Genomic DNA, 10,379 nt, shown 5'->3' with positions numbered 1-10,379 from the left:
ATGATGGATGAATTGGTCCATATATATATAACCTTGAATTCTTTCAAGAAACATTGGTGATTCTTTCTCAATATTCTTTTCATTAATCACCATATGTACTTTTCATTAATCACCATATGTGCTTTTAATCATATGCGCTGCGCTTTTCATCATATGCGCTTTTTATCATATGCGCTTTTAATCATATGAGTTGCGCTTTTCATCATATGCGCTTTTTATCATATTCGCTTTTAATCATATGCACTTTTAATCATATGCGCTGCGCTTTTAATCATATGCGTTGCGTTTTTCATCATATGCGCTTTTAATCATATGCTGCGCTTTTAATCATATGCCCTGCGCTTTTCATCATATGCGCTTTTTATCATATGCGCTTTTAATCATATGCTGCGCTTTTAATCATATGCGTTGCGCTTTTCATCATATGCGCTTTTTATCATATGCACTTTTAATCATATGTGTTTTAAATTTGTGGTACACCATTTGGTGTTATTAAAATGATAAAAATAAACATCCACTTGATTGTGTTGCCTTGCTTTTCCTGTGGTGGGCCGAATTCAACCAAATACAATAACTGTCAATATGCATTATCACTACTTTAAGTATTCCAATATTATATGACCAAACACGTGACCATAACTTTTCCCATGGGTCATTAATTTAACACATAACATCATGGGTCATGGGATCCCTTCTAATCGGGCATGATTAACAATTGATAATGTTATGAATTGATATAATACTCGATGATTGTAATGACAAATGAAAATGATGGAAAGTTCGAATAAAAACAGACATTAGTCTAATGCATACAAAGTATTATTATTATTTTATCAAAAAGCTTTTACACTTTAATATGCAAATTAAGCTTTACACTTTAATAATATGCATAGTGAAAGTTGTAATCAAACGTTTACATCATTGCACTGCTTTTTAGTAACACTTTAATATAATATGCAAATTAAAGATAATATGCAAATTAAGCTTTTACACTTTAATAATAGTATAGTGAAAGTTGTAATTAACACGCATTTGATATTATAATTACAGTTGTAATATTAATATTAATATTAATACTCGTATTATTATTATATTATTTTATCCCAGTAGATTAAAGAAATTGTTAAAACTCAAATTAGATTCCATTATATAATTGATATCATGATTGGTTACTACTTTTTTTTTTTTTGCTGCTTTACATGTGTAAACTTATTATATATATGTTATATGCGTAAACAACTCACTTACAAACAAACTTCCTTCCACTTGCATTCTAGCCCCACACCCACCACTTTATTCGTTTAACCAAGTATCAGATATGGGATATGCTAGTAGTGGATTAGCGATTAAATTATTGGTCATCTTCTTTTACTTTAAATAATCAACCACTTGTTCTCATTCACCCGTAAATTTAGGTGATTGGTACTAGTTTACTTTAATCAATATCTAATTTCTAATTTATATGTAATATATGTGGGGTAATCTTGATGGGTTTGTTATTATATAACATCAAACCACTTACACCTACCCGAATATCTACCATACCCACTTTATCTTCTTTATACTTGCACCTAACCCATTCAATTCCCTCATCAATCTTTCTAGAGTAAATAATCCAAAAAAAAAAATATAATCAATGGAAGCAAATAACGATGAGAAAAACAAATATGAATTGGTTTCTATCATATATTTGTGAAGGAAAATTAATCGGTGGAAGATCATGTAAAGTGAAGATGGCAAAGCAAATGAGAAATAATAGGGTGTTTATGAAAAAAGGTTGCACTGAATCATTTAAAGGTACTCCAAGAGTGGAACCGTTCAGTACCACTCTTTCATCCAGAGGCACACATAAAAAAAGGACTGAACAGTGACTATCCATACTTGCTCTTAAATTTTATTTTCTTCCCTTTAGATTAGTTTTATGATAGTTTTAATTGTTGTAAGTGTACTAATAAATAGCTTAAACGGATATTGTATTTTGAGGTTCTGCCGTGTGACGATAATACAAGTGAAGTGAAAAGTACAAGACTTTTAAAGCTACAAAGAAGACCCAGCGAGAGGTACAAGCAACAGGCATGGAGTACAAGTCTACAAAGCATAAGCAAGTTTTCGGCAGAAAACAACACCAGGACATACTCATTCAAACACCGCTTAAAGTTCACATTCAACATTTTTTTTTTCGTCTCGTTTCAAGCAAGTAGATAGATATCAATTAATATTAATAAAGAAAACAAGAGGATTATTTTGAGGTACGGATTCCTTGTTAATTAATTAAGTCAAAGTAATATAAATTATAACGTCAACAGCTTTTTGGAATACCTGATGAGTATAACTCAGTGGTGGAAGAACCCAATCCGATAAATTCTTGATTAGAAGACACGTCGGAGGTTTCAAGATCTTCCGGCGGTTTCAGCGGCGGAGGAAATTAACCGACGAGAATCTTGAGAGGTGGAAGTGGTAGTTGAGTAACTGGAAGAATCACCTTATTATACGGAGCTCTTCGTACTGATAACGTGTTATAATTTAGTAGTTTATAACTACTTGTAATATTTATTTTGAAGAAATATGAAAGAAGAAAGAAGATAGTAGATTCTTATTCAAGAATGGTGTACCTACTGATTACAATCGATAACATACTTATAGTACAATAATTCACTGTGCAGTTAGGTGGAACAGTAATATCCGTGATTCACCAAATATATTGATTCACCAAATTTTACTTTATCAAAAGTGTCGGCCACTACACCTTGACTTATAACAATTCTTATTATATAAATTATTCCATAATTTATATACACATCAAGTAATATTATTTTAGAAAACCATTTTTCTTAAATTCCAAGTGTCGCGTAATTTAATCAATGATCCAATCGTTAAGATCAAAATACGATTAAGGTGTCGGTAAGCTTGTTATTGGGTATGACCCGACTTGGATCAAAACATATCAGCCACATTAATTTAATATGTCACTCGGGCATACGAAATACCTTCAATCTCCCACTTGCACGAGAAACATAAGAAATTAATGCAAGTGATGGATACCACCTAACGACCATCCATCACCCCCAATATGTTATGACTTTGTGCCATTCAATAACATCATCCCTTTCGAGTTCCCATCTCGAATATAAATAGGTGAATCTTTCATAATATCCTTTCGTCCTAGATGTCATGTCAAATCCAAGAGATACAGAGTGATCACTCTCTTCTAGATTTAACTTTATCAGGCCTTAGACATCTGACTCTCAACGAATAAGAGGGAAAAATTCCATCTTGACTACATACGTCCTAGATATATACTTTGCATTATACCTGAGTTCTTCCTTATGAACTACCATATTTCAGAATAGCGAAGGAAAGAATCAAGGCACAATACTTAGTGAATATCCGAACCCAATATGTATCTCAGGTCAGAGGATACAATGATATTCGCCTTTACTCAAGATTACATGTGATCAACCACAAAGGTTCCATTTAGTAAATCCTGAGGGCGGGTCTTCCAATATTTGTATCCCACAAATATCTATGAAACTTGGTTGCAACCTTGCCCCACATTCATCCCGTGAATGTATACCAATCCAAGTTCATAATAGTCTAAACCTCACACTTGCTCCCACAAATGTGATCGACTACGGAATTTAGAATAATTTCTTATTCATGGATAAAATATGCAAAATAGGAACTTGACTCAAAATAAATTAATACCATAATTATATTAATGAGTTTGAGCAATTTCGTTCTATTACAATACTTAAAACAGATCATGACCAATCACTAGAATATCGAAGCCCTAATGCACAAACATGTCCTGCATGTTTTGCTCCATGTAAGAGCTTCGTGAGAGGATCCGCTATATTAAGATCTGTGTGAACTTTGCGAATACATATCTTTCCCTTTTCAACTTCATCCCTTATGTAGTTGAATCTCCGCTCAATGTGACGGGTCTTTTGGTGAGCACGAGGTTCTTTGATTTGAGCAATCGCACCCACTACTACATTTCGACTCATTTAGAGCTCTCCATTTAGACGTGTTCACTATATAACACGTCTATTTTATCAAACGGAACACGTCTAATTAAGATTTTTACACAAAAAACACGGAACACGTCTAATTAAGATTCGCAACACGTCTAATTAGATATATTCAACACATCTAAATAAGTTTAACACCTCTAATTGGTAACCACGTCTAATTACTTTTACCGGGAACACCTCTAATTGACAACACATCTAAAAAGTATTCCAACTAACACGTCTAATTAACAAAACGTCTAATTATGTCTACCAGGAACACATCTATATGAAACAACAACACGTCTAATTGGCAACACGTCTAATTAGATTTGTCGAGAACACGTCTAAATGCTTAACACGTCTAATAAGTTTCAAAACACACGTCTAATTAGTTTGTAAGTAACGCCTTTAACTGTGACACGTCTAAATAAGTTAACGGGATATATATGTTAACGATCTCCGTTTAATCAACCTAACCCTTAAAGTTCTGTTAATGTTAGTCTACCGAAACTACCGAACACGTCTAATTAAACAAACAATGTAACAGGTTATTTAGGGTTCCATATTGAACGGGGTTAATAAAAAAACACGTCTAATTAATAGGAAGTTAGTTAGTTATGGAAGAGTTAGGAAATAATTTGATAACTAGGAATGGATTTTGATAAGTATATATAATATAATTATAATATTATAAAATTTTATATACCTTAAATAAATAAGATTTATATTGAGGTTATAAATAATATAAAATATAAAAAATCTTTTCATAAATATAAAAACACACGTTTGTTTGTTTTTTTCCGGCTTGCTCTTGTTTGCTTGTTTAGCTTCGTCGCAAGATTCAAAGATAATGGAGACTTCAAAATCATCAGAGGTAATTGAATATTTCTTTTTCTTTATACACTTGGGCGTTTGTTCTGAAAGTTTGTATAAATATATCACATGATTCACACATATTTGAAGCATGCGTATAAATCAGGTTTATAACACATGTTTGATTGGATCTATAGCACAAGAATTTGACTATATAACACACCATGATTCACACGATTACCCAACACGATTGTAGACATGTAGTGCAGACCTGGAGCAGAACTGGACAAACAAACGACACACAACCATCTAACTGTTTTAACACGCCAGATTACACAACACGATTCTAAACATCATACAACACTATATTAACAACATTTAAACTTTATTAACATCATATAAACACACTATATATAACCTATAACATATAAACCCTTATTATGCAATGAACGAAAGTTATACTATATAGTAACAATAGGCAAACACAACCTGATAGTAGTAGCAGAACCAACCGGGTCAGCTTAAACAAAACCTGGATAACAACTCAACGCTATGTTTGGTGAAGTAATAACAACTCAAAACCTGGATAACAAAACCTGGATAACCTGATTATTTACCTGCTGAACACTATGACAACCAAAAGAAAACCAAACATATAAACCTATTCTAATATATATATGCCTAATGCAGAAACCAACCTACGTTTTGTTTGGTGAAGTAATAACAACTCAACGCTCACTCCAATTTAGAAAAAAAACCCATGAGGTAGTATACATGTCAAATCATACCCAATAACCAATATGATAAGCAATGTTGACCTTATAACCACCTTCAGTGGCAATCATAACCCAAAGTACAATCAGTACCCTAATAATAACCCTAAGTACAGTTGCATTGGCAAATTACCATAAACAAAGACAGTTATATTAGCAGATCAAAACTTCATACAAAAGGAGCATCACAAATATTCATTAGCTCCAATATAAAGTAGAGTCACAAATATAAATTAACAAACATAGTTATGTTAGCATCAATAATATTCATCACAAATTACAATTTTATTGGATTGTTCTCACTCATACCTGTGCCATCTTTGACGAAAACATTTTTTGAAAGCTTCTGTAATAAGATTCTTTCAGACTTCCTTCTTCTTGGTGGAGGACTGGGTTTCATTCTGAAATTTGTTAGCCCTGCATCAATAAGTCTAATCAGTGGATCTTGCTCTGTATTAACTTCTTCCATCAACATTTCTTCATCAACATCGTCAGAAAATGATGCAACTTTTTCTGCTTCATTAACCTTTTTAGACTCTCCATCTTTTATTTCTCGAACCACAAAATCTTCTTCTTTATCCACATTTTCTTCTTCGTCTTCGTTCATCACCATCTGGACATTATCATATGAAACATACTCTGCATCTTCTTCAATCACTGCATCTTTTTTTTCCTTGATGTTGTCATGAACATTTAAATTTTCATCAGGCTTTTCTTTTTCAACATCCTGTTCATTAACAAACATGAATAACTAAATGTGGTAAGTAATTTAAAAGTCTAGAAAAAAACAACATTTAGTTAAATCAGTTACCTTTATGTGTTTCGATTGTTTCACTATTTTTTTGGTGAATTTCTGATGTTGAACATCCTTTCCATCATCAACATCCTCATCTTCATCAACATCCTTTTCACTTTCACCTTCCCCTTCATCAGCACCTTCCACTAAATTATCAACTTCCCATTCAACATCACCTTCCACTTCATCTTCATCATCAACCCTCTCATCAACATCTTTTTCATCTTCATCATTCTCTTCATCATCAACATCTTCTTCATCATTATCATCATTATCTTCATCATCAGCATCCTCACCATCATCACTCTTTTCATTTTCCTGAGGCCATTCATCAGCACCTTCCACTTCATTATCACCTTCATCTTCATTATCAGCCTTCTCACCAACATCCTTTTCATCTTCATCATTCTCTTCATCATCAACATCTTCATCATCATCATCATTATTCTCTTCATCCTCTTCATCATCAAGCTTTTCCTTTTCCTAAGACTTCTCATTAGCACCTTCCACTTCATTATCACTATCATCTTCATCATCAGACTTCTCTTCATCATCAACATCATCTTCATGACCAGAATTCTCATCAACATCCTTTTCATCATCTTCTTTCTCTTCATCATCTACATCTTCTTCTTCATCATCATTCTCTTCTTCATCATCATTATCTTCATCAACAACATTCTCTTCATCATCATGCTTTTGGTTTTCCTGAGACTTCTGATTAGCAAACATGAAATATAAAATGTAGTAAGTAAGCATTTAAATATTGTAAGAAACATAACATCAGTTAAATCAGTTACCCTCATTCCTTTATCGCCTGATTTCTGTTTCTTTGTGATTTTGTGGTATCCTATTGTGCTACTTATACCCCTTTTTCGACCACCGTCTTCCTTCCCCACATGAGTTAACAAGGCATCCCCGCCTTCTTTAACTGTCCTAACCTGGAAAAAAAACACAAGTAATCAATTATAGAAAAATTATGAGTTGGTTAGTCTAAAAATTTAAATATAAATATATTACAATTTTCTCTACAAGCGGCGCAAATGTTTCTACTGCCTTCTTCCCTTTGTCATCCGGCTTCATCCTGCCCAGCACGTAATACCTCGCTGCAGGATATTTGATATTGTGGTATGGTGTACGTTTATGAGGATCATTTGCTTCTGTATCCCATTGTGCTTTTTTCCCACGATATCCCGAACGACCAACTCGAGCATACTTTTCTTTTGCTTTTTTGAAAGCTTTCTTCCTGCCTTTTTCTCTTAGTTCCTACACAGTTTATTGCGATTAAATGACTTTTTCAAAGCGTTACAATATCAAAATGTACCTCCAAACCTGATACAAATCAGGTTGAATAGCACTTACTCGTCTAGCAGGCGTAGCTTCGATTGCACAAAATTTTTGCCATTTTTCTGGAGTTATGAAATCGTAATCTTTTACTTCCACATAAGGAAGCTTGCCTTCATCCATATACGTTCTTAACTTGCGCTTGAATCTCGTAAACGTTGTGTTGCATTTTTGTAGTGTTGTTTTTCGTGCAAAATCGTCTTTAATATTATGAAGTTCCTGTATAATGTAATCTACTGTAAGTGTTGAATGTTGTAACATATATAAATAAATAGTAATTAATCAAAATCTTAGATTTAAATACCTTTATTTTGCTCCATAAAGTTTGTTTCTGATCAGGAGACACATGCTTCCAATCCTTTACAAGGAAATCACAAGTGGTCCTAGTTAAAACGCCAATGTTGGTCGAAAAAATAGCTTGGGTTTTTCCAATGGCTTGGCCAAACTCATCAAATTCAATGTTCAACTGAACAACAGCTGACTTCTTTTTCAGTTTGTTTACACTTCTTTTTTTAATTTTTTGTTGCATCTGGACATAAAATGCAATAGAAAAGATACACATAAAATGCAATAGAAAAGACACACATCTAAGCACATGCATATACAAATTAAGATCATAGTACAACAAACACAGGCTTATACACCTTAATATCATTTCAAACAAATCCAGTCTTATTATTGTGTTATGAATAACACAGCAAACATATCACACATACACAATATGCAATAACAAGGAAATTGACCGAACTCATAACCAAACCCATTTCAAAGACTAATTGCGCGACAATAATATTCACGTTTATTTCTGAACAAAAAAAGTAATAAATTTAGATTATCAAATAAACATAATTAATTATTGATTATAATTACTGGTAGGAATTAACCTTTGAAAGACACTCTTTTTCTCTTGTAATACGATGCTTCGTGTAAGCCATGGTAGCACAGTAGAATCGTGCAGAGTTTGAATCTAAAATAGAACAGAAATCGAATAGGGTATCGAACAATTAGGGTTTACAGATTCAAGTGATTTGGGTTGCTTGGCGGTTTTTTTTAGAACACAGACTGATAACAAAAGAGAAATGATAATGAGGTAATGGGATTATGATCGATAAAAACTCAATTGATTTTGATTTGGGGTTTTTTTTTTTACAGTATACCATAAGTGATATTTTTAAAGAAAATAAATGTAAATTTGTCAGGTTAACACAATTGCTTAGATGGTTAGGACGTTGCTTGGTAGAGAGGAGGTCGTGGGTTCTAGTCCTATTTCCAACTTTTTAAATTCTTTATTATTAATAATGTATTAACTTTTTTCAATGTTGCTTGTAGATGGATCGGAATACTTGGATGTACGAGATAGGTCGAGCTACCGCTGAGTTTATGGATAGTGTAGATGAATTTATTACAGTCGTCGAGACTGATCAACTAGAAAAAGGAAACAACGCAATTTGTTGTCCTTGTAATAAATGCAAAAATGCACGGTGGTATGCTGATTCAACCGATATCAAAAGTCATCTAATTGCACACGGATTTATGAGAGGGTACACATGTTGGTCTTTTCATGGTGAGTCAGTAGCTGACCTTAACCCGTCTGTTTCGGATAACGATACCGATAATGAAGAAGATTCATACAATAGTGACAATAATGTTAATTTTGATGACATGTTTGACGATTTGGATATGGAGGATAATGTTGCTGATAAGTATCATGACAGATTACAACAACTATTTGTTGACGCTGAAAAACCTTTATATACCGGTTGTATGAATTTTACAAAACTTTCCACCGTGATACAACTGGTTAACTTAAAATCAAACAATGGTTGGAGCGACACAAGTTTCACTAGCCTGTTAGAGTTGTTGAACAAAATGCTACCAGAAGGTAATGAGTTGCCGGTTTCAACATACCAAGCAAAGAAATTAATGTGCCCAATGGGATTGGAAATACAAAGAATACATGCTTGTCCAAATGATTGTATGTTATACAGGAATGAAGACAAAGACCTACATCAATGTAAGGTATGTGGTACATCTAGGTATAAACGTGGAAAACCAACTGATAATGCTGATAGTGATGTGTCGGAAAATGGACCTCCTGCAAAATTATTGTGGTATTTGCCTATCATACCATGATTAAAGAGACTATTTGCGAATGAGAAAGATGCAAAATTATTACGTTGGCATGCTGAAGATCGTAAAAATGATGGTAAAATGCGACATGTGGCCGATTCACTTCAATGGAAAAATTTTGATAAAGATTTTGAAGAATTTGGGGATGAGATACGTAATATAAGGTTCGGACTCAGTTCATATGGAATTAATCTGTTCGGAGATTTGAGTAGCCGTCACAGCACGTGGCCTGTTCTTCTATGCATTTATAACCTACCGCCTTGGCTATGTATGAAAAGAAAATACATAATGATGTCTCTTTTGATTCAAGGCCCAAAGCAACCTGGAAACGACATTGATGTTTATTTGCAACCATTAGTTGATGAAATGATGGAATTATGGAGTACTGGCATACACGTTTATGATGCATACAAGAAAGAATACTTCCAACTACGGGCAATGCTTTTTTGCACCATTAATGATTTTCCTGCTTATGGTAACTTGTCTGGATATAGTACGAAGGGGAAAAAG

At 33.4% G+C, this 10,379-nt stretch overlaps 1 protein-coding gene across 1 annotated transcript in view; it reads left to right on the top strand.

Annotated features, from left to right (window-relative positions):
• Positions 1 to 8,824: 8,824 nt before the first annotated feature.
• The window catches only part of LOC139860495 (uncharacterized), a 105,358-nt gene continuing 103,803 nt past the window's right edge, over positions 8,825 to 10,379 (top strand). The window contains exons 1-4 of the mRNA XM_071849251.1: positions 8,825 to 8,829; positions 8,939 to 8,975; positions 9,069 to 9,758; positions 9,879 to 10,379. Of these exons, the coding sequence (XP_071705352.1) occupies positions 8,825 to 8,829; positions 8,939 to 8,975; positions 9,069 to 9,758; positions 9,879 to 10,379 (1,233 nt within the window). The remainder of the gene's footprint in view (positions 8,830 to 8,938; positions 8,976 to 9,068; positions 9,759 to 9,878) is intronic.

This window comes from Rutidosis leptorrhynchoides, chromosome 7 (assembly GCF_046630445.1).
Source record: "Rutidosis leptorrhynchoides isolate AG116_Rl617_1_P2 chromosome 7, CSIRO_AGI_Rlap_v1, whole genome shotgun sequence".
Lineage (NCBI taxonomy): Eukaryota > Viridiplantae > Streptophyta > Magnoliopsida > Asterales > Asteraceae > Rutidosis > Rutidosis leptorrhynchoides.
This window is presented reverse-complemented; position numbering and strand designations above follow the sequence as displayed.